This window comes from Carassius gibelio, chromosome B15, assembly GCF_023724105.1.
Source record: "Carassius gibelio isolate Cgi1373 ecotype wild population from Czech Republic chromosome B15, carGib1.2-hapl.c, whole genome shotgun sequence".
Classification (NCBI taxonomy): domain Eukaryota; kingdom Metazoa; phylum Chordata; class Actinopteri; order Cypriniformes; family Cyprinidae; genus Carassius; species Carassius gibelio.
In genome coordinates this window covers 25,739,986-25,765,423 of record NC_068410.1, presented here as the reverse complement: position 1 = coordinate 25,765,423, position 25,438 = coordinate 25,739,986, and the positions used below count along the sequence as shown (strand labels likewise).

The window sequence follows — 25,438 nt, the reverse complement described above, 5'->3', positions numbered from 1 at the left end:
GTTTCTCGGGGGAAGGCAAAAGATTTGCAAAAATTTTTCCACCACCACATCCCTTTGAGGGCTCCGTAGTAAATAGCATCTACTGCTGGTTATTTTGGATTTTGATATGGAAATCATGACAATTAGCTTACCTTAACAATAAATGGTTTTCCAGAAGTGGTGTAACAAGTGGGTTGGACAGGAGTGTGTGTTTGGATGAGGATACCAATAAGTGAAACGCATACTCGAAATGTGACCTCTTTAACCCATCCCAGTGAGTGGTGAGCACACACACCCCCGGAGCAGTGCAGGGAGCAATTAGGATAAGTCGCAACACGCTGGCCGTGAGACTCGAACCGGCAACTCTTGGGTTACAAGCCCGACTCTCTAACCACTAAGCTACAACTGACCCCACAGTAATAAAATGCTCTAACAGCCACAAGAGAAAACTGATGCCTTTCACCATTAACCACAGCGGCAAAAAAAAGAAAAAAAACAACAGGTTTTATAAACAACACAGTCCAGCGCCAGATCGCCTCTTTAACAAACGAACGATATGTATGATATGCATAACAACAATAGTAGACAATAGTAGGCTAAACGCTGACTATAAATCAAGGAAACAACATCACCAATGGATCACCAATAAAGTTTAGAAAAGATGCGCAATTTAACCTAATGTCTTCAGTGGCACAGGCACTAGTGTGGAAGCCTAGTTTATTTGATGCTTGTTTCAAAGTCCTTGGTTCGAATCTGTATTTTATACCTTTTGGTATCACAAATCACATCGAAAAGGCATTTATTTTCAACAAAAATGAAGTAGAAATAAAGTGTCTAACGAGTGTTTAATAAAACACTTTATACTATTATTGCATCCTGTTAATGTACACAATTACTGAGATGCAAACAGAATCTGCCAAAATATAGAATATACCATCTAATTACTATTTACACTTATTGCAAACTTTCGCGACATTTACATGATGTCAATAGAATATATAGCTATTTGTTTTTAGTGTAAATCACAACTGTTGCTTTTTGCACTTAGTGCATAGTCACTGACTAATTCAACTGGAAAAATGTAGGCTATATTTGGTGTTAATGTATGCATTTTTAGTGGAATTTCACCGTTCTGATGAAAATGAGAAATGACTGTGAAATTCTACTGGTTTTCTCTGTAAAACTAAATTTTTTTTAAACTCTGACCAAAAAATATACAGGGATGTTTTTTTAAGGACATGTCAGGATAACAATAGACAACAATTACTGTTATTTAAAGGAAAATGTAATTTTTTTGCAGTAACAAATTTAAATAGTTAAAAAACAGGAAAAATGTACATTAGATGTAAAAGTTAGCATTTTTATGGAATTTCACAGTTCTGGTCAAAATGTCATAATACTGTTAAATTCTACCGTTTTTTTTCTGTAAAAATACATTTATTTTTTACAGTGCAGGGGCAACTCTCATGGAAATGGTAAAGTTGGTACTTAGTGTTTGCCATGATTTTATTACATTCAGAAATAATTACAGCAGGCCTAATAATGTTATAATGTACCAACAGGATATTTAAGTTCCCTTCATTTTACAACAAATCCTTTACATTTAAAAAAATTATCAGAACAGAACAAATATATGTCTAATGGATAAATAAAATTGCAGTATATAATAAAATAGGTTTAGCTATAAAAAAAACAAACAAATGAAAATTATAATAATTTAAAGCAAAACATAAGGTAAGGTTGGCTCTCCCATTTGGGACAAATCTATATTTCCATATTTGTGATGTTGCCCATTTGAAGCTTAACTAATCAAACAGCTGAAACATAAAATAGCCTACTCGATTTTTGTTCACACAGTAAAGTCATAAATCAGAAATGCAAACTGTTAGCAGTTTGAAAAATCTAGAATAATAACAGAGTTAATAAAAAAATATTTATAAATGCTGGACCGTTTTCATTTAACTCTGCATATAGAACCTGGAGATTTTTAAATTTTTTCTATTAACCAAGAATGAACGGAAATGAAAACATTTAGCTTTTAATCTGTATATATATATATATATATATATATATATATATATATATATTAACTCAGGATTATCTTTGTGTTTATTAAACATTAATTAATGCATATTAGTGCAGCCGTATTGTAATGTGGCATTCAATGGTATATGGAACCTAATATGGTTTTCACTGACACAGAAACTGTAGTTCTATAACAGACAGAGATGAGGTCTATTCTCTATATTCTAGTTCTATTCCTCTATGGGAAACACTGACTCATGGGAACATAACAAGTATTTAGAGCTTATGATATGTGTTAAGCTTTCATTACAATCTAACAAGTACAGCATAACGCATCTTATCTGAAAAATTATAAGTTATCTATTTAGGAATATAAGACGAGAACACAGATTAATGAGTATGGGTAGATTTAATATCATAATTGATGCCATATATTGAATCATTCATTCATCCATTCGTTGTACTTCTGACTTGTTGAAGTGTTTAATGTAACTTATTTTTTATTTTTATTTACATCACAGTATTAAATTTAAAGTATTTAATTTAATGTACTTTATTATTATTATTATTATTATTATTTTATTATATTGGCATTAGAATTAAAAAAAAAAGTTTTTAGCTTCACACTTCAGCAATAATATTTGTTGTAATTGTACAACTTATATGACAGAAAATTGATTGTGATTTAGAAAACTGATTTAGCTTCACACTACAGAGATTATATTTGTTGGCAGACTATAATTTATATAACTGTTGTGAAACTTGATCAGCTGCTATTTGATTAGTCGTCTTAATTTCATCAATTTAATGTGTTTGAAAAGAACATTCTGTGTGTTAAAGGGTTTTTCAGAATGAATGTACTTGTACAAAATATCTCATTCAAAGACTTTAAATTAATTGGTTTCTACAGTCTAGGAGAATGGAGGCCTTTTTTATTTCTGCCTTTCTTTCTGATGTTTTTATTAGCTATCACAGCAAATTCTATTCTCCTATATTTAATAAAATCTCAAAAGTCTCTGCATTCTCCTATGTATGTACTAATAGGTGTTATGGCTGTGTTAGACTTGATAATGCCCATGTTTTTTGTACCTAACATGCTTCTTAGTCTCTTGTTCAATTTGAGTGGGATATCCCTAAAAGGTTGTTTGATACAAATGTTTGGTCTTCATTTTATTGGAACATTCCAATCTACTTTGCTTTTCTGGATGGCACTGGATCGTTACTTTGCGATATGCAGACCCCTTTATTATCATAAATGCATGGAAATCCCTAAATTTCTAAAGTTTGTTGTTGTGCCAGTAATCAGAAATGGACTTTTGATTGTCACCATGGTCTCTCTGGCTGGAAGATTGTCATTTTGTGAAACAAACATTATTGATCACTCTTTTTGTGAGCACATGGCATTGGTTCAGTTAGCATGTGGTGACATATCAATTAATAACATTGTAGGACTTTTGGCTGCTTTCCTTATAACAACAACTGATTTTATTCTCATTACCATTTCTTATATTTTGATTTTTTCTTCTGTGCTTAGATCTGGTAAGGCTCATTTAAAGGCCATCAATACCTGCATTACTCACATAATTATTATGACAATTTCTTTGATTTCTGCTTTAATTGCATTTTTGTCATACAGAATAAGGAATAACATTTCTTCTAGTAACCGTATATTTATAAGCATCTTATACTTACTTTTTCCAAGTTGTCTACACCCACTAATCTATGGATGGAGAACAAAAGAAATACGACATACATTTCTGAAGTTTATAAACAATGCAAAGGTCTTTCCTATTAAAAAATGAATGTTTTTTTTTTTTTTTTTTTTTTTTTACAAATGAATAGAAATTACATGATAACACTTCAAACACATAAGCTTAATACAATGACCTATTGTCTGGCTTGATGAAAGCTATATGATACCTTGAAGATAAATGCATAACAAATACAAATAATGTCTAAACAGTTAAATCATCTAATAGAAATGGTAACCTACACACAAATGCAAATAAGTGTAAGCTGTACATTGACTTTAGCTAGTACAGTATATCATTGACAAACATAAAACAGAAGGCATGTTTTGTATCTGTGATGCATACAATTTTGTGGTACAGTAAGCATTTTAATTTTAATTGAATAGCATGTAGAAAAATATTGTGATGCCTGAATTGTGTTGAATCTGTCCACTTTGTAAACAATGTAAAATCAAACTGCAGTTTATACGTTTTATGAGACAATGGTAGTTATTTTGTCAACACTGAAGCTCTCAGCATTCTCAACATTGCAAGACTTTCTGACTGTAATAATTCAGTAGTTCCAGTGGATTTAATACGTTTTAATAGTTATATAAATGTGTCCATGCTAATATTATATAAACCACTGGGAGACCACAGATAATTGAAATTCTCTGTATTGCATTAATATAAAGGCATTTCAAATAAATATATTTAATATAAAACATTTTATTTTATTTCAAAAAATAAGTTGAATAGCATTTTCATCTGCAGTTATATGTTTATGTGAGCTATGTGCAGTTCTGTACTACTCCGAGTATTTTGGTCACACTGTCCTTCCTTAGAATTAGTTATAATACAAAGTCAACCACCATGAGAGGTTAATCACAATGCAATAGAAACTTTAAGTTTACTGTTTCCTGTTGTGCCCTTATTTTAGAAGTTTTATATATTTTGCCATATGTAAAGCACATGCCCAGATAACAAGCAATGTTGCTCTTAACCATGTTCACAGAAACATGAAACATTTCATTTATCAAATAGTGTTAATGCATTATGCTATTTGCCCTATACATATATCACTTGTGATGGTTTCTAGTCATAAAAAGTAAAAAATAACTAATTTGGCCCTTTGGTTATTGGGCCCAACAGTTTCTCAGTCTACTTCATTCATATTTCTGCACCGCTCGAGTATTATCTAGCATGTTACAAGGTCTGACCCTTGTTATAATATATAAAGACATAACAATTATGAGCACTTGGGAGGCTATGTCTATTTTATAGGGCTAGTCTGCATAAGACTAATCTACATGTTGCTGTCTATGGTTTGTTTTCTAAAAAAGCTTTATTTTGGCTATATCTGAAAATAAAACCCAGTCCCAATTTACAACAAAGCCTTTTAATCTGTGATGGCATAAAAGGCATTTTATTCAAACCTTCAGTCAAACAAAAACAAACAAACAATACATAAATAATAGGGCCAGGACTTTAACGCGTTAACTAAGATTAATTAATTAAAGAAAAAAAATCCCGCATTTTTAATAACGTATTTTTGCACCGCGGAACGTTTCTCACTGGATGAGTTTCGGCGGACCGATTGTACTGAAGCACCAACTAGCGTTCGCATATCACCGCAGCACATCGAACCTCAAGAATCACCTCAACTCAAAACATATAGCAGCTAGCGTGGACTTTACACTTTATGTTGAACTATGTATTATTTTGTTGGTGCAACAGTTTATGTAGAATTCTTTATTGTTTTGGCCAAGATTATTGAGAGTTGGACTTAGTATGTTATGGCCTCTGAAGCAACAGAGAGATGTTTTCTAATAGTCAGTGTTTCCAATGTTCTGAATGTAATTGACAGTATTGTGTTTTACTTAAAAACACTTTACAGAAGGTTCCAGCACCTATAAGCTTCCTGAATTTCTGAAATGTACTATTTCTAAATTGTTTCTAAATATGCTATTGCTACACTTAATGGCAAAAATTGCACTGGTCTGCTAGACTTGGTTGAACAAAAATAAACAATATTTTGTTGCTTAAGCTTATGTATTCAGTCATTATTCAATGGTATATTATAAATCCATGTGAAAAAAAAAAACTCTCTATTCTCAGGTCAAATATTTATATGCGATTAAAATGCGATTAATTTCGATTAATTAATTACAAAGCCTCTAATTAATTAGATTTTTTTTTTTTAATCGAGTCCCGGCCCTAATAAATAAATAAATAAATGAAAATAACAATAGTTCAGACAGGACAATTTTGGCAAGTTACTTGAGTTTATTGAAACACTATTTATCTTTGGCATTATGGTTCCTTATGTGGGTTCTTGCTCCAAAATTAATTGAACATACAAGAGCTTTAACATTAACCTCCCCGGAACCATCAGTATGGAAATACATAGACAATTAAGACACTTAGTAATGTCCCTTTGAAGTCGATTAACGCATATATGCGTTTTGAGTCATTTTCTCCGGATAACCCCGAAAAGAACTTAAATTACACTCTCAGTTTTAATCGTACAGACATGGGCGTAGGTTTGGTCTCAGTTTTGGTGGGGACACCCAAAAAAAACTGGAATATTAAAATGTTTTTACTCTGGCCTTTGTATGTGGAGAGACAGCCCTTGTAACTTACCGTCGGCGTCGTCAACATGCGCGCACACACACACACACACCACCCGCTCGCTGCTAGTGCAAGCACAAAAGTAGTCCCGGCTCGCGCGTGTAGCCTGTCAGATACCCCGCCGCCAATCAAATTATGGCATTTCTTGTACTGTCGTCGTCCTGGCCATTAGGATCGATCCAAATAGCAGTGCAAAGATCCAAATAGCAGTTCAAAAAAGCTTGCAAAATATTGATAGGGACTAGTACCTAGAATCCCCCCCTAAACCTACACCCATGCGTACAGATAAGAGCAATACATCAATCGAATCTGTAAAGGGTCTACTTTCTTTTGGATACAGACATAATAACAAAACACCTTTGTGCACTTATAAGATAAAGATAACAAACAAGGTACGCTGTCTGCAGCCTTTGTGTGCTCTGATCTTCATTTACAAACACGTCATTAAAATGAACTGTAACTCCGTGAATACTCAACGAAGAGACATGAGAGAGATATCTATAGAAAGCCTAGAAATGTCTACTTTTAAACTAAACAAGTGCTGCCGAAAACAAATTTTCTGAGAAAAAGTAATCCATATGAAAACAACACGATGTCTGTTTTTCATGTCTCCGTTCATTATATCTAATGTGACCACGCCCCCGGCGCTTAACGCGCTATTCAGATTCAAACTGAAGTGCGCGGCTTGAATACGCCCACACAGAAGAAAAAGCAGCGAGACTGTTCTTCAAGATTTTATTTTATTTTACTGTTTGCTTCGCGATGAGAGGAATAAGACATAAATCACTCCAAAAAATGTGATGTGGTTGAGGATTTGAGAAATGGATTTCCTCAGAAAAAAGAATGAAGCACTTTATTCAGCAGAGATCATAAACATGAGTAAGTCTCGTTTTATTTATTTGTACTAGTTTTCACATAACGTGTAAACATTTTACTAGTTAGACTTTTTCCAAATACTTTTTCCAAAATATAATTCCTGACTAAATGTATAATCAAGTGAAACATTATGAAGGTTCAATAACAATATACAATACTATACCATTCAAAAGCTTGATATAAATATAAATGTGACAAATAGAGATAACTCTAACAAATGTAAAAACAATGCAGTTCTTTCAATTTATTCCCCCTAAAAAAAACTGAAAAATATTCTCAGCTCTATTCAACATTAATAATAATAATAATGATGATGATGATAATACATTTCTGAAGGATTGTGTGACTGGAGTAAGGATGCCAAAAAATTAGTTTGAAAGTAAGCTTTCATTGTCCCTAATAAACTGTTTAACTGCTCCCCCAAGTGGATATTAAATTATGTTGTGGGATAATTAAATATATTCTTAATAAACTACAAACATAAAATTATATAGATGTATTTTATTCTCACATTCTTTCTTGTAATTTCTCACTCACAGTGGCACAGCAGACTGAGAGGCTCATTATGCAGCTCATTATGCAGGCCTTTGTCTTCTCAGGTGTAAATCACTATGATATTCATGATAGTTGACGCCTACTCGCATATGACTTTTACCAACAAAAAGTGTCATAGAAAATTTAAATCAATATATTGTTTTCTGTGAGTGAGTAAACAAGATGATTTTCACATAATTTAGAAAGAAAAATTCTAGGCTACAAGCTCCAGTTCTCAACAGTCCCGGGATCCAATGTTATGTATGTGTTTTATGGCCTTATTCAAGTGATTTAACATTTTTAGTTTTTCACTAACCATCCATAACATTTTTTTTCTCAAAAATACAATCATGTACATACATGCATTTCACATATTATTATAGCCCAGTTTGTGCTGATTACAGTGATATTAGACTTTACCCATTTTGATATTTATAAGAAACTGAAAAAAGCACAAATATCAGGGCATGACAAAAACTTCTCCAGGCCCCAAAAATACCCTTACACTCCAGAGGGTTAAAAATTAATAGTGGTAATTGGAGCAAGGAATGAAGAAACAAGGAATTCTTCGACATCAGTGTCTTTAATAATCTAATCACAAGGGGAACGTAGGAGACACAGGAACACATGGAAGGACGTTCAGAACCGATAAATACTGAATGAAAGGACTAGGGCTTTTAAACACAGCATACTTGGGCAAGAACTAAACTCACCTGGAATCAAATTAACATAATCAATGGGAGAGAGAAACTGGGTCACATGGAGCAAAAACACACACAGACAGGTCCATTACCCTTACACCTGCAGCCAGTGGTAACAGGTGCTTTTATATATATATATATATATATATATATATATATATATATATATATATATATATATATATATATATATATATATATATATATATATATATTATTTATTTTTTTTTAACATAAGAACGCATTTATCCCTTCATCCTAAATAAATAAATAACTTAATTACATACCAGCATAATGGAGCATTAAACATTAACAAATCTCCATATTGTCGAAACTTGCTAAAATACATAAAATCAAACAAACAAACACTTTATTTCATCATCTCTCATTGTTTAGCCCAGTGCAAAGCATTTGGGAAGTTGGAATCTTTTAATGATAATTTAAACCAAATAAAATCATGAATGTTTTCTCAACATTAACATAACTAATTGTTATAACAATTTGTTGGATTTTTTTTTTTTAAATTAAATTTAATAAGAGGCTAAATTAATTTTTAATTCCTTCTTTGGTCAAGCTAATTGGAGATATGTTACTGACTACTGCAACAATGTACCTATGCACATACATATTGTAAATACTAAATTTACAAGGAAATATAAACTTAGTAAACCACCGTTCTCTCCAATATGTCCCACTCATGACTCTACCACCAGCTACTACTTCCTCTGCAATAGTTCATCCTTCAGTGAAAATGGCTGTAGTAAACGCTAGGTCACTGTAAAATAAACATTCATTTTGAACAACTTTCTCTCATCTCAGGACTTTTCAGGACTCAGGATTTTCTGTTTATGTCTGAAACCAGATGATCTTTAGTTTCTGGGTGATCTCCTTCTGACTGTTCCTTTTACAGCTCTCCCAGGCCAAATGGATGTCTGTCTACAATTTTCAAGATGCCATTCAAATGTTGACTACTGTCTGATGATGTCTTTCTAGTTTTGAGCCACAGTCTTGCATATAGATCTCAATGGTTCTCTACACTCTCAGAAAAAAAGGTACATGGTGGTACAAATAATGTTCCTTGAAGAACGGTTTTGTACCTTTTTAATAATTGTACCCTAAATGGTACAGGAAAGACCTCTGATGATACTGTTTGGTACCTTTTAAGGTACAACTGAAATGAAGGTACAAAATTGTTCTCACATCAAGGGTACATTGAATACCTGTCAACCTTAATAGACAGCTCCCTTATTATTACATTTGCAAATAGCATACAATCTCTGTGAACGAAAATGATTAAATAGTAAAGATATGAATAATTTACAGATTAAAATATTTAAATGAGTTTATACAACTGTCTTAAATGTACATTATCATAACAGTTCTGATAATAGTGCTAAAAACATGTGAAAACCACTAGGAAACAGGTTTTGTGATATTTATAAAACAAAATACATGCAGTTTTTTTAATAAATATTTTAATAGACAATCATGATGAAATACATTTATCATTGGTATCCACGCAATTTGTCGTTTGCTTTCCTTTGCAATCCGACCAAATTACTGTTTCATGCACGATTGGTTGCTGTGTTAAATAATTTGCGTAGCAACAAGACACTGATTGGTCGAATTCGGCAGCGCTGCTGCAGCCGTTACTAGGCTAGTGACAAATGGTCAAAAAGTGCTTTAGTTTTCGAGATACCCCTACCGGAGGTAGAACTAAACCCAACAATGTTTTTCCTCATCTCTAAGGTCTCCCACATATGAAATGGATTCTTGGCTAAAAATATTTTACTGCTAAGATTGTTAAATTAACAGATATTGTTATACACCACAAAACCAATAAAGGACTAAAATATAGCCTGTCCGTATGGGAGTTAAGGCATATAAACTAATGCAGATCAATCACACAAGCTCTGAGAGCTTTGAAACCTGACATGTTTGTAGTCAGGAAGATGATTTAACTACTAGAAAAGACTGGATGTGAATATCTTGATGTATGGAATAAATAGAGACATGTAAACACATATCTAAAATAAGCGGAAATGCACAAATTTAATATCTATGCAGAATGTTTTCATTTACTTTGTGCTTGCTTTGCCTGGGATTATCATAGAAACACATGATGGCTCGTTGGAAAGGTGGGGTTGTGCTGAATCCAGCAATACCAAATATGTAAATATAGCATGAGACATAGGAGTGTTCTGTCACTCAATGTATGAGGTGTCCAAAATGAAAGAACACTGAACAAAATAGCCTCAAGTCCAAATCACATTATCAGTGGTGAGAAGAATGTTGACAAATTCATTGTTACTGCAAAGTAACTTACATTAGGTAAGTGCTGATCTATATTTATGATACATTTAATGATGATACATTACATAAGGCACAGTATACTATACAATTCATATGAACCACAGATCCAATTGAATCAGGTTAACATTGGAATGGAACACCTTTATTAAAATATCGTCACTGTCGGGCAGAATCCTTGCATGTCCAAATTTTGTCTATTTCATATTTTTTCACAGTTCAATGCTATTGGTCAAACCCCACGTGGTAAACAATCTAAAGTGTTGAAAATAGATTGAGAGTAAATCTCTTAACTCCATTGGACACTTCAACTGTCTGAGAATCCTCGTAACACCTCTTCTTCACTCCGCGGCAAGAGGTTCCACGGCATTTTGTGTTCTCAGGATTTTAAGTCGCAACGATTGAGAAATCCTCGTCGAGCAACACATAAAGCAAGCCTTAACTCTGATTTTATCTATTTTAAACTATGATATCAGTTATTGATGTATTTTAAATGTCTACTTATTACTAGGCAAGGCAAGGCAAGTTTATTTATATAGCACATTTCATACACAATGGTAATTCAAAGTGCTTTACATAAAATAAAGTAAAATAATCATGAAGAAAAATAAAAAAAAATAAAGACAAGCAATTTTAAAACTTTTAAAATTATGAAAAAAAACTACTTAACTAAAATGAATTTAAAAACAGTTAGAAAATGATTTTACATAAAAAAAAAAAGTGAAAATATAGTACAATCAGTTCGGACATTGCACAGTACTCATTCAATAAATGCACAGCTAAACAGATGAATTTTGAGTCTAGATTTAAATGTGACTAGTGTTTTAGCACATCTGATCTCTTCTGGAAGCTGATTCCAACTGCGGGCAGCATAGTAACTAAAGGCAGACTCCCCTTGTTTTGTGTGAACCCTTGGTATTTCTAACTGAGTCAATCCTAATGATCTGAGTGCTCTGTTAGGTTTATATTCAGTGAACATATCTGCAATATATTTCGGTCCTAGGTCATTTAATGACTTATATACGAGTAAAAGTACTTTAAAATCAATCCTAAATGTAACTGGAAGCCAGTGTAAGGACCTGAGGACTGGTGTGATATGCTCAGATTTTCTGGTTCTAGTCAGAATCCTGGCAGCAGCGTTCTGGATGAGCTGCAGCTGTCTAATGGTCTTTTTAGGAAGGCCGGTGTGGAGCCTATTACAATAGTCCACCCTGCTGGTGATAAAGGCATGAACAAGTTTCTCCAAGTCTTGGCTGGAAACAAAACCTCTAATTCTTGCAATGTTTTTGAGATGATAGTATGCTGATTTAGTTACTGCTTTGACATGACTACTGAAACTAAGGTCTGTCTCCAGAATCACACCAAGATTCCTGACTTGATTTTTTGTTGTGAGACCCCTAGAGTCAAGGTATGCATTCATCTTGAAAACTTCATGTTTGTTTCCAAATGCAATGACTTCAGTTTTTTCCTTGTTTAACTGAAGAAAGCTCTGCCACATCCAACTATTCATTTTATCAATGGATTGGCAGAGGGAGTCAATAGGCGGATCTTTTGTGACGTCATTGTTTATGTTTGTCGCGTTGCATCATGGGAATCGTGTGGCAGGAAACACCGCTAGATACCTGTAATTTGTTTGTTTTGCATGTTTGGAGGAGGATTTAGAGAAGAGGATGGTTCACTCTTGCTGTGTGGTCGATTGTACGGTTAGTTGGGGGCCTGATAAAAAGTTTTTCCGAATTCCCTCCAAAAAGGATAGCGAAAAACGAAAGAAAGGGTTGCATGCAATTAGGCGATTGAACCTGGACGCTCCGAAGAAAGCCCGCAGCTTCTGATCGAGTTTGTGAGGCACATTTTGTTCATGGTAAGTCTTAGTGACTATGTATTTATAGAAGATTGAATAAAAATAAATAAAACTGAGTCAAATCAACCGAGTCATATGTTTTCGCTTTCTGATTCAGGTGTCCCAAACCGCAATCCACAGCACCCAGACTATGTTCCTCACATCATTCTGTAGCTGTGCTTTGCTGCAAGCCTCACTAGTACATGCAGCATTTGTAAGTTCTATCCTGACAGCTGCTTCTACTTTAAACATTAAAGCTGCTACATGACTGCATGTTTCTCCAAGACTAGATTTGAAAGAAGGAGAAATGTGTAAGCAGTGATATACAATTTTTCACCATTAGTACAGACGCCATTGAAATTCTCACACTGAACACAATTGAATTGGTACAACAGTCACTAAATTTTCAATAAATAAATAAGTAAATAAGAACACTGATCAATGAAGACTTACCCGGCTTTGCAGTCGCAGTGAGCAGTGATTATTTCGCCGTTCTCTTTGGCGATCACCCACGGGAGATGTGAATCATGCTGTGACTCTGCTTGGCCAGGTCTAACCTCTGTTTTTAGCACGATCACTGCTTTCTGTTTGACAGAAAAGATCGGCCCAACTTTTCGAGAAACAAAATAATCATAGGCCTCCAGACTTTTGAAAGCCTTTAATCTTTCAAGAGTGAAGGGTCCAGAAGTTTCTATTAAATAAGAATAAATGTCTCCCCAACAGATTGGTGGCCAAGATACGGGCGGGTCAGACCAATGTTTTTTGTCATACCAGATCTCATATGGGCTTTGAATAAGTTTGATTTTGTCACCAATACAAATTTTGAGCTTCTCTCCAAACCTCCTCTGGTCTTCAGATGTTAAAGTGCTTATATATTGAGGATTTTGCCCGCTAACTCTCTTGAAAGTGCTCGTCACGTCTTTACAGCCGCCATACTGTTTGTTTTGTTGCAACACAACTACTCGCGCATGCGTACAAAGATGTCAAAGATCCTCCTATTGGGCTGTAGTAATTTGGAGATAAGGCTAGGTAAATCTGGGTATCATCAGCATAGCTGTGATAGGCAATTTGGTTCTTTCTCATTATATGATTTAGTGGAAGCATATACAGTCTAAACAAGAGCGGTGAAAGAATTGACCCTTGTGGGACTCCACATGTCATGGACGTCCACTTAGACTTATGCTCTAATAGACTCACATAATAGCCTCTCCCTTCTAAGTATGACCTGAACCATTTGAGTACCATCCCAGAAAGCCCAACCCAGTTTTCCAGTCTCTGTAGAAGTATGTTATGGTCGATAGTACTAGGGTTATTATTACTAGGCTTATTATACATGTGCATTGAAGTTTTAAAATATATCTAATTTCTAATTCTACTTGTATTGAATTAAATGTTTTGGATACCAGCATTAAATTATTGTTTTTATTATTATTTTACTGACTCAAAGTTGCCACAGTGCATGTAAAATGCCCCAAGTAGGCTAACAGGTTTTATTTATGGGAGAAAAAAGGTCTGTCTACTGGCGCCAAGTAAGCCTATCTTTGCATAACTCTGTTTTTTTTTCTTACAGTAACGAATGAAAAAAGTTAGTTTAGATACATTTGAGTAGGCTTGTTTTGTTAAAAATCCATAGCTGTAATGCTTCGGTGCAGAAGGAAGCCTGTGAACCACGAAAGTAACTTTGTGCGCAGATTAGGCTAATTTCCGCCTATTACAGCCTAGTCACCTCATCGTTTTTTGTTCTGCTTCACTTTTGAAGCTCTTAAATGTTTAAAATAGAGTTTAGGAAGATGTATGTAACTACAGTTAGCTTTGGTTAACTATTGAAGCCTTTTCTCTTGTCAAAAGGCTCAACGCGACCGTCGACTTTGTTTGCGGCAGATTAATTTTTGCCTTAATTTTTAGATTTTTCCTATTCCTATTCCTATGTTTGCGGTGGTACATGACGTAAACAGTTACCAGCTCACCATGCCCTTGGTGCGAGCTACCACGCCCTTGGCAGTATCAAACCATCTTGTTCCGTCAAAATCACTGTGAGTCAGGAGTTGGAATTGCGAGTATTGAAAATGATCAGGATAGAGTAATTTAGCATCTATTTAGCATAGCATTTATATAGTTATTTAGATTATTTTGTGTAGCCTATGTTGTTAATTAGCATAGTTTTAGTATAACCTTAGTATTGTTAGAAGCACAGTTAGTTAGTAGCATAGTATTGCATCAGTTAGGATAGCTTCAAGTTAGCATAGATTTATTTACAGGATGGTACGTGCTGGTTGCAACAGCACGGACTGTATAGTTTTCCAGCAGACTTGAAAATTAGGCACTAGTGGTTGCATACACTTGGCCTGAAAGACTGTGAGTTCCCCCCTAGAGCTGGAGTGTGCAAACTGCATTTTACGCGGAATTGCTTCTCCAATGCAATGGAGGTGGAAATGGGCTTCTCCACACAGCTGAAAAGCGATGCAGTGCCTTACTCGGAGACTGGCCTCATTCTCTCTTGCAGGTCAAGCCCACAGAAAGACACTGGCATTTGGTGGCATCGGTGCAGTTTCCGTCTTTACAGTAGAGAGTTTAAGATGCTATTAAATTATCAAATTAAATGTACAGTTCATTAATATAAGGAATATGTATATAGTATTTTCGTCACATACCGCAAAATGTGGCATAATGGACTAAGATGAGAAAGGCCAAACTCAATATGCTTCTCTACTTTATTAAAATACATAACTAATATGTACAGGCAAGCACGTGAGTTCAGAATAATCGCAACATGCAAAGTTTCACATTAAGTATTTTTCCATATAGAATAAACTGTCTACAACTTGTTTATATCACTGTCTTTGTCCATTAACCTACATTATGTTTTATTTATAATGATTTTCTATAGGAGGAAAACGTTTAATGTACAATTTAACGCACTGCGTTCTGTACTTGTCTTCTTGCCTGTACGGAGTTGATCATTTTAAAATCACTTAATGCATAATGCCCGTTCATATTTGCTGGCAAAGTATATACTCTATATATAGATATAAGTATATATATATATACTTCACTTGTGTTGATTGCAAGTGAAGTCACAGGTAGCGGAGAGTGCAAGTAGCGATTGCAAGTGACATTGTAATTTAGTTTATTTTTTCTTGTCTTCGCCACATAGCAACTGTTATAAAATGTTGGGAAATTCAAACAAAAAGTTATCAATAAATAGAACAAAATAAAAAATAAAGACCGCAAGTGACGTCACTAGCAGAAGCAGTGTCTGAGAGTGCAAGTGCAAGTCTGCAGCCAGACCCTTCTCCAATGGTTACCAAAAGCAGTTGATGTTCCAAATGGTTGCTGCTAGAAAATAAACTCAAAAGCCAGAGAAGACAGGGCTCATTTCCCCAAAAGAGTGTTTGTTTCTTTAGTTAGATTGCCATTTGTTTTAAGACAGTAATTTAAGTTGTATTGTATGCAGTTAAGTTATAGTTTTATTAAAAAGTTAATTAAGTTAAAACTACTGGTCTCCTGTTTGTGCTATGGTAAGGTGTTATCTTTCGATTTCAGTCATTGTTTCCATATAATACAAGGTGCCATATGAAATATTTCATTATTAGATGTATCTTATATTTGAATTTCTCAACATTCTTCTCACCACTGATAATGGGCTCTGGACCAAACGTATGTCAGTGTTCCATTTTCATTCATTTTGGACACCTCATACATTGAGTGACAGAACACTCCTATGTGTCATGCTATATTTACATATTTGGTATTGCTGGATTCAGCACAACCCCACCTTTCCAACAAGCCAACAAATGTGTTTCTATGATAATCCCAGGCAAAGCAAGCACAAAGTAAATGAAAACATTCTGCATAGATATTAAATTTGTGCATTTCCGCTTATTTTAGATATGTGTTTACATGTCTCTATTTATTCCATACATCAAGATATTCACATCCAGTCTTTTCTAGTAGTTAAATCATCTTCCTGACTACAAACATGTCAAGTTTCAAAGCTCTCAGAGCTTGTGTGATTGATCTGCATTAGTTTATATGCCTTAACTCCCATACGGACAGGCTATATTTTAGTCCTTTATTGGTTTTGTGGTGTATAACAATATCTGTTAATTTAACAATCTTAGCAGTAAAATATTTTTAGCCAAGAATCCATTTCAAATATGGGAGACCTTAGAGATGAGGAAAAACATTGTTGGGTTTAGTTCTACCTCCGGTAGGGGTATCTCGAAAATTCAGGGGTATTGTCACTAGCCTATACGGAATTTTCTCTGTCATTACGGAGAGCGGGAAGAAGCACTACTGAAACACACGTCCAGGCATTTTGCTTCTGTCTTTTTCGACTTAAAAGCTCAAAAATATTAAGAAGGTGGATTTAAATGATCAAATAGTTTGTAGACGAAATGTAAAGGTGAGTTTTGATTATTTGTGTTTATAGTTTATAGTGTTTATATAATTAGTACATGTGACAAACAATTTAAATGTTTCAACTACTCAAAGCAAAATTAGAAACGTAAATTTAGCATATACGACAGCATGCAATGCTGTTATCCATTTGTGTACACTTTTTGACATTTTTAAAGCAGTTAGTTTCTTAAATATTACGTTACAATACACAATATGTCATAGGCATAGCAACACGACATTGATTGGCCAAAGATTTTTCAAACAACGGAGAGCGGGAAGCAGACGACCATGGCTTTGTCGTCGATGTTGTCAGAAGAACTCCTATTAAAATTAACAGAGGCCGGACTCGAATTCTCAGAGGAAGAAAAGAGAAAATTCAAAGGTGAGTTTTATATTTAATCAAATCAAAAATGTATAAAATGTTACAGCTTTTTAAGCATTGCATTAGCAAGTTTATTTAGCTTATGTACGAATCCAGTGCTATTAACCGTCCGCTTATAGTATAAAGTGATTCAGTTTGTGTGTTGCAATTCTGGTAAATTAAGTTATGCCTGTTTCAGATTAATTTACAAGATTTTTGTGTCAGTTATGATAGTCACGGTGTCTCGCCCACACACACTGTTGCTCACTCACTCGCGCACACACACACACTCACTCACTGTTGCTTGCTCACATACTCACTCACTCTTGACATGGATGACCGTTAAAAATTAAACATGCTAGTCATGATGTCGTGACGCATCGCAGACGCGACATTGTTTGTCGCCTATTATGAAAGTGATGTGACATTCAGCCAAGTATGGTGACCCATGCTCAGAATTCGTGCTCTGCATTTAACCCATCCGAAGTGCGCGCACACACACAGAGCAGTGAACACACCCACACACTGTGAACACACACCCGGAGCAGTGGGCAGTTATGACACACTATACGAGATGAAACTATTGAATCTTGCGTCCCGACGCCCGTTGTGGTTTATGAATCCCCACGACACCCTGCGTCAAACTGATCTGTTAAATGTTATCGTGTAATCTGAACCAGGCATTAATTTAACGTTTGACATTCGTTACACATACGGTTTCATACCTATTAAACTCTGTGCATTTCATGTTTTCAGCCTAAACCTAACTCCGATATACAAATAACATCCGTCTTGTGCATGTTTCAAAAAGTATATATCTTGCAAAAGTCCAGACAAACTTGTGACGTGTGTTCTTTGTGTTCTGCCCATCACTCTATCCCTGTGTTTAAAATAGTGTGATTAACGTTACCTGATTCTGCGCTATCTATAAGTCATATACATTTCAATCATAGTAAGTTTTTTGAAACTTAGCAAATGTCTCTTTGACTCTTAGATTTTGAAGTTGATGGGGAAACTGTCAGTGCTGGTCTCACGGATCACATGATAGCACAGCTTTTTGAGAAGTCTTTTAAGAAGCAAGTTAAATTTATCAAACTTATCCAACAACTTGAAGAGAACCAGAGTGAAGAACCGTCTGAAAGTCTGACTACACCTTCAGCTTTGAGGCAAGTATTAGTATTGTTTTATTTATGTTCCCTTATATTTTCTTCTGATTGACTGATTTTCCTTAAGTCCTTAAATTTTGTATTAATTTTTTTGCCATAATGACATTGATGTCAGTCTTGATAAAGCACAGTAAAACTGCACTTCAAAGTCTGAAAGATTTCACAGAAGTAACTTTATTAGAAGTCTATTAACCCAAAACTCTGATGCTTCAAAACTTCAATAAAGAGATCGTAAAATAAGTCCAAATGAATTAAGTCGGTTAATTAATTTGTTTATTTAAAATCTGGCCATCATTTTATGTTACAAAAAGTGCATAATGCTGCTAATTTTTGTTGGTTTCAACATACAATTCTGTGAAGTGATTTCAGTATATGTGAGTACTTTTTGAACATTCCAGAACATTTTATCAATTGCTGCGTTTACTTGGACACATGTAATTGAATTGATGGCTCAATCGGACTAAAAAACCTTCATGTTAACACCTTAATCGATCTGATTTAGCTTGATCCAGATGAAATTTAGATCGGATTGAAATGGGCGGTTTATCTCTTTTGTAATCCGATCGAGAGAACATGTAAACACTTGAAAACCGAAACTGAAAGGACTGTGCAATGACGTTAAATAGCGTAATGACGTATGACGCGTGGAACGAGCTGTTCTTCCTGTTGAATAAAGTGTCATATTAATAAGTTTCCCGTCATTCTAAAATCCTAATTTCACTCGCGTCTCTGTGAAGTGAAGCAGGACAACGTCCCACCAGTCCTTGTTTTGGATTCTCATCCAAAGATGTCTGGTTTTGGCCGTGGTGAGGGGCATTTTTCCTGCGTGATCAATAAGCAGCACGGCAAAACAGTTAATCTGCTCTAAATTATGACCAGAGACAAATTAATATTATGTCTGCTGTTTAAAACAAATAAATAACCAATAGAGGAGAATATTTATGCGCGAACAGCCGGAAACTCTGTATATTTGTGCAGTGTGCGCATGTCAAAACATCAAATCCGATTTGAAACTTGTGACACATAAACGCGCACATCAACCCGATTACTTTATTTATCATTCATGTAAACACCTTGTTCGGATTCATCAATTGTATTGATTTCATTCTGATTGTGTCCATGTAAACGTAGCTAATGCTGTTAAAATTCAGAGATCATTTTGGTCACTATTATCGTGATATGAACATTTCATACTGTTTCATCTCTATTCTGCGTCATTCCTCTGTCTAAACAGCCAAGAATAAAGAATTTCAGCCCCATTCCTCGTCTTCTCACTACCAAATTCCCAAAGGATGTTCAGTTAAAATTGGATAACAAAGAACCATGTCATAAGATCAGCACTTACCGGCATAAAATTGTACGAGTGCTGCACGAGACTATGGCTCAGCACACACTGTAAGTTTAATAAACACTATTTTGTTTTTTAAATTCCAAACCCTGGTAAACATTTGTAGTAAATTTGCGCACTTTTTTAATCTTCTGATAGATATCCTTCAAACAGTGACTATGTTTGTGCAGTCAAGGCTCTTATCTCCAAATACCCTTACCTGAGAGATGCAGAGGGAAATGGATATGTAAGTCAACTGTTTAATATTTATTTTTTAGACATTAATGTAATATACAATTTATAGACATGCTTAAAAGGTCATGAAACCTGCTGTTTCAGCACCAGTTGGTTCTTGCTACAGTTTAATTTTTTTTTTTTATTCTATTAGGGCAATATTCACTAGTTCAGTGCTGAAAAATAGTTTAAAGTTCCCATTAGAGCATGGTGTGTGAACTGTTGCTTTATACTATGGTGAGAAAAGAAATAACATTAATTAAAATTAAAAAAAAAATTTTTTTCGTATTTGTATTTGTTATTCCAGGAAATGGGTCGAATGCATGCCGTAAATTTAAGCCGGTGTTTCCAGGATTCCTTCAGCAAAATTGTGTCCAATGTTTTGAGTTTGGCTAAGGGGAAATCCGTTATAGAAGCACATTACAAGGATGCCAGAAGAGAAGCCGTTGCAGAGAGTCTTTGTGGTATGCATGTTTTCCGTTTAGACAGCTTGTATTGAAAATACAAATTGAATATTGTACGTCTTTATACAGGCTATAAGCTGCCTGGGGGGCGGGATGTTAAATCACTAATTCGAGAGTAAAACATTCACATTTTTTAAATAAGAAATTAATAATAATTTTTTTAAAAGTAGTTTTCGGCCAAGTGCATCTAGAAGTTTTGGCCCTGAATTTATTCGGTGCATCCCTGAAAGTAAGATGATATAAAAATATTCTGGCTTAAGTGTAGATAGACAGTTGTAACTAGTCATTGGGAACATGAATTTAATCCAGTTTTCGTTTTGATGTTTGTAATATTGTTTTTTCCATTCTGTTTAGGAAGAACCAGCCACACCATATTCCACTGTACAGATTTTGGGAGCGTCTAACTGGAAACAGGTCTTGAGCGAGAAGAGAATTTTCAGCACTGTGAAAATGAAGGGATCTTTGCTGAGCAGTTGGGGTGGAGGACGGTGTTCTCTCTGCTTTTTGCATGTATTTTGTATTCAACCTTTCGTCCCTCATACAACAGGAACACACATCTCTTTCTCCAAAGGCATGTGTTGAAGCTAACTGCACCTGGTGACAAACCATTGCCAACTGCTGTCGTCAGGATTATTTTATCTTAGACTGAGAGGATGCCACGACCCTATGCATGTCCAAATTGTTCCTCACAGACATTCATGAATATTGCTGCTTCCTTAAGCAAAAGACACCAATTCAAACAGTGTTGGGAGTTTTCATCAGAAAGCATGTTGAGTGATTATGAAAAAGTGACTGGAACAAGCATACGCACTCAATTTACATCTTTACCCAGAGAGCTTCAAAATACACTTAAAAGTCACAAAAGTTGTCATGCCATTGATTTTGCAGGTAAAACACTTCAACGTGTAAATAATGTAAAGTACAGCACCAAAAGATGTGTTTGTTATTGATGTTGTGCATACAGAGTAAGTTCCTTTATTCTTTCAGGTTAAGTACGTTTTCAGTGTAGATACATTGTGGATACTGTGTGGGAAACTGTTGCTCCCACAATCGTTTGACAATCATTTCCATGCATTTCGTGTTTCAAATGATAAGGATTGGTTTTGTGTGATGCCAGCAGAGGAACTGGACCACCAGGCACTTGACCTTTATGTGGTTGATGACCATTTGTATGTAAGAGCCAGATATGCATAGTCACTCACCTACAAAACATTAGGTTTACATCTCATTAAAATGTTTATAATGCTATACTTAATTTAATTACTCCCTTAAAACTGTTAATGTTATGTAAATTCAAGGCTATTGTGTGGAAGTTAAAAATTTTAAAGTCTAAGTTGTATTGTGAATAGCTTGTGAATTTTTATTGTAGATTGGAAAATGAAATTGACATTGACATTTTAGTGAAATATTTTATATTATAAATGGAGAAATGTTTTTATGTTCTGTTAAAAATGTTTTAAATCTTCATTCTAAAGTGTACAGATGTATTTACAAAACAAGAAATATTTGAACCTGTAACAAAGTATTCAAACATGTATTTATGTGTATTGTGAATAGCTTGTGATTTTTTTTTTTTTTTTAGATGGGAAAATGAAATTGACATATTGTGACATTTTAGTGAAATATTTTGTAGCAAATGGAGAAATGTTCTGTTAAAAATGTTTGAAATCTTCATTGTAAACTGCAGAGATGTATTTTACAAAATAACCTGTAACAAAGTATTCAAATACAATGTATTTGTGTATTGTTTCTCATATTAAATTGATTTTATTCAATAGAAAAATGGCCTTTAATAGTTCTTGAAGGAACATATTTGACACGGCTAAGGTACAAAAGGGCTTGTCACTGGGGTGGTACCTTACAGGATCAAATTTGTACCTTAGATAAAGGTACAATATTGTAGCAGTAAGTAAAAAAAAAAAAAGGTACATTTTGGTTTTCCATGGTACAAATCATTTCCTTAAAAGTACAAACTATAATGGTACAAATTCGTTACTTCACATTAAGGTACAATTTTGTTCCAGTAAAAGGTACCGCCCCAGTGACAAGGGTTTGTACCTTCTTTGGTACAAAATTGTACCTTTTTTTCCGAGAGTGTAATCTGAATCCTGGTTTATAGATCACTCAAAATATAACAATGTTTATTCAAGAGTTCTCAAACATCGGACCCTATCATACACCCGGTGCAATGAGACGCAATGTGCAATGCAACGCAAGTGTGTTTACTAGTTTCAGTCTAGCGCCGTTCACATTAGGGGTGGGCAGATCGATCTAAATATCGATAGTATCGATGCCGACACTGGTTTTGGTATCGGATCGATACAGTTTTAATTGAATCGATATTTTAATTTAAATATCTCTCATCTACGTTCATCTTTGCTTGCTCTACTGCATTGAATACTGTTCATCTGATGAAGTGGAGAAAGCGGAAAGATAGATCTAGTCCTCAACCTTGGCTAAACCCACATAGCAACATTGTGTTGCCCCAGATCCGACCCACATCTGACATCCGTGGAAAGATGATCTGGCCCACATGCAGCATGGAATGATGGCCCTCTGGCGGACCACTCCTGTTTGCCAGATTTGAGCCACAAGCAGGCCATAGCAATGCCACATGTCAGCCAGAGTAAAGAAATTAACCAGAACTGGACCTTATCTGAGCAACAATATCTACATATATTAAATATGAAGTAAATTCAGCCTTAATAAGCCTGTTAACAAGCAGAATCACTGAAGGAAAAAAGAAAACAGAAAAAGAGAAGAGCAGAAACACAAAAACTCCAACTGACTTCAGCCACAACCTTAGATGAAATCAACTGAAGATAAAAGAAGACATTCAATCTCTCAATATCTCAGCAGAGGAGGATTAAACAAATCCACAAACAGCTTTACCAGCTTCTTTTATTACAAACCAGATTGACTTTCTTTTGTTAGACATCTACAAAAGTTTTTATTGAGAATTAACAGGTTTAACTCAAATGTGTTTCACCATAACAGTGATTAGTGTTTTCATTAGTTGGGCTCTTAACTCTTATTATATATTCAGTGTGTTTGTTAAACACATTTGCAGCTTCAAAGAAAGCAGGAGTGACATGATTTCAAGTGACAGCTGCAATCTGTTGATGGTTTTATAATCATCATGAAGTACACTGGTTCATTGATTTTTATATTTTATCTCCCAATTATGTTGTTCCAATGATACATTCATATTGCAAACCCTGTGTTTATGCTGCATGAGATCCAGCAGTATTATAACAATCAGTTTAAATCTTTTCCCAAACATGAGCTCAAAAAACTTAACCTATGCTGACACACACAGATTTAAACAATCAGCACAGGAATCTCAATAATGGTGACAATCAAAAATATTTAGATAATTGGAGTTTTGTACTATGCTAGTACCCAGCATGCATTGCAGCAAGGTACATTTGATTGTCACCATTATTGAAATTCATGTGCTGACTGTTGATGTCTGTGTGTGTTATCATAGATTGACTTTTCATGCTTGTGAGTTTCATGATGATTACAATTCATCAACAGATAATCTCCATCACCTGATCTCAATTCTTTTTAGCTTTCTTTCTTTTTGCTTTTCTTTCCTTCAGTGATTCTGCTTGTTAACAGGCTTTATTAAGGCTGATATTACTTCATATTTAATATATACACAGATTTTGTGGCTCAGATAAGGTCCAGTTCTGGTTAATTTCTTTACACTGTAAAAAGTGTTTCCCTATATTTATTCAGTAAAATTGTGTCAAAAATGTACAAGCAATATTATTAATTAAATTTAACACATTTTAATTAAGTAGAAATAATCATTAAAAATGAGTAGAATAACATGAAAAATGTACATAAAAATATTGATTTCATTGGACAAAAAAACAAACAAACAAAAAAACACTATGCTAAAGAAAACTGTTATGCATGCCAGGCCAGTAGTTGGCGATCGTGAAACATTATATGCATGCACATGACATCAGCCTTTTTACAAATTAACATTTTTGTGGGTTACATAGATATGATACAGGCACCATGTTTAAAGGCTGTGTCTTAAGGCCCCCCAAACAGAGTTATTGAAGACACCTAAAGTTCACAAACAGAATCAAAGGGTAAATTATTGGTTACCATTACAGTGGTCAGTGTTTGCTTTAGTTGTGCTCTTGACCCTTGATTTTTTAATATTACATTTTGCATTGCTGTTGTGACTCAGTTATAACAGCTAGACAAACTAAGAATAAAGATGATCAGGTAGTGCTGGTCATGCGATTACATAATCTTTGTTCATCCTGAATATCTGAACTAATTCAGAGTCTGATCTCTGAGAAAAAATAACACTCATTATGGCATCCCTGTGATTCAACAAAAAAGTGGAAATTTCAGTGTAAACCAGAGTTTGAGAATTCTGTTTAAAACAGAGAAAGGGGAACTTTCTTCTGACAACACAGTCACATCAAGAACCAGCGTATGAATCTCAAGAATGGTGACAAACAGCATATTCAGACGAACTGTCAGAATCACAAAACAAGCTACTATAGAATTGTTGCTCATTATTTATTCATGCCGCAAAGCATGATGGGCGCCATAAAATGAGTTTTGATTGGTGGCACCCAGAATGTAGTGCAACATGCTTTTTAATGGTCACCTTTGTTGAGGTTCTCATGCTGATTCTTGATGTCTGTGTGTCTAAATGAAAACACTTCTCTTTTGTAACAAGGTTTTGATCAGAGGTGCTTCTAAGAAACCCCAGAGCTTATATTGTTCAATCACAGGACACATGTTATTGATAAGACACACCCAACTCAGACCAAATGATGACGTAAAAACAAATAACACCACCTGGTCGCATTTCCTTCTTGGCT

At 34.6% G+C, this 25,438-nt stretch overlaps 1 protein-coding gene across 1 annotated transcript; it reads left to right on the top strand.

Moving 5' to 3' along the window:
- Positions 1-2,810: 2,810 nt before the first annotated feature.
- LOC127972391 (olfactory receptor 52A1-like) lies at positions 2,811-3,723 on the top strand (the record flags this gene model as incomplete). Its single annotated transcript, XM_052575854.1, is given in 2 exon segments — positions 2,811-3,695; positions 3,697-3,723. Coding segments are annotated over 2 exon segments (912 nt in total), but the record flags the coding sequence as incomplete, so codon positions are not given.
- Positions 3,724-25,438: the final 21,715 nt, after the last annotated feature.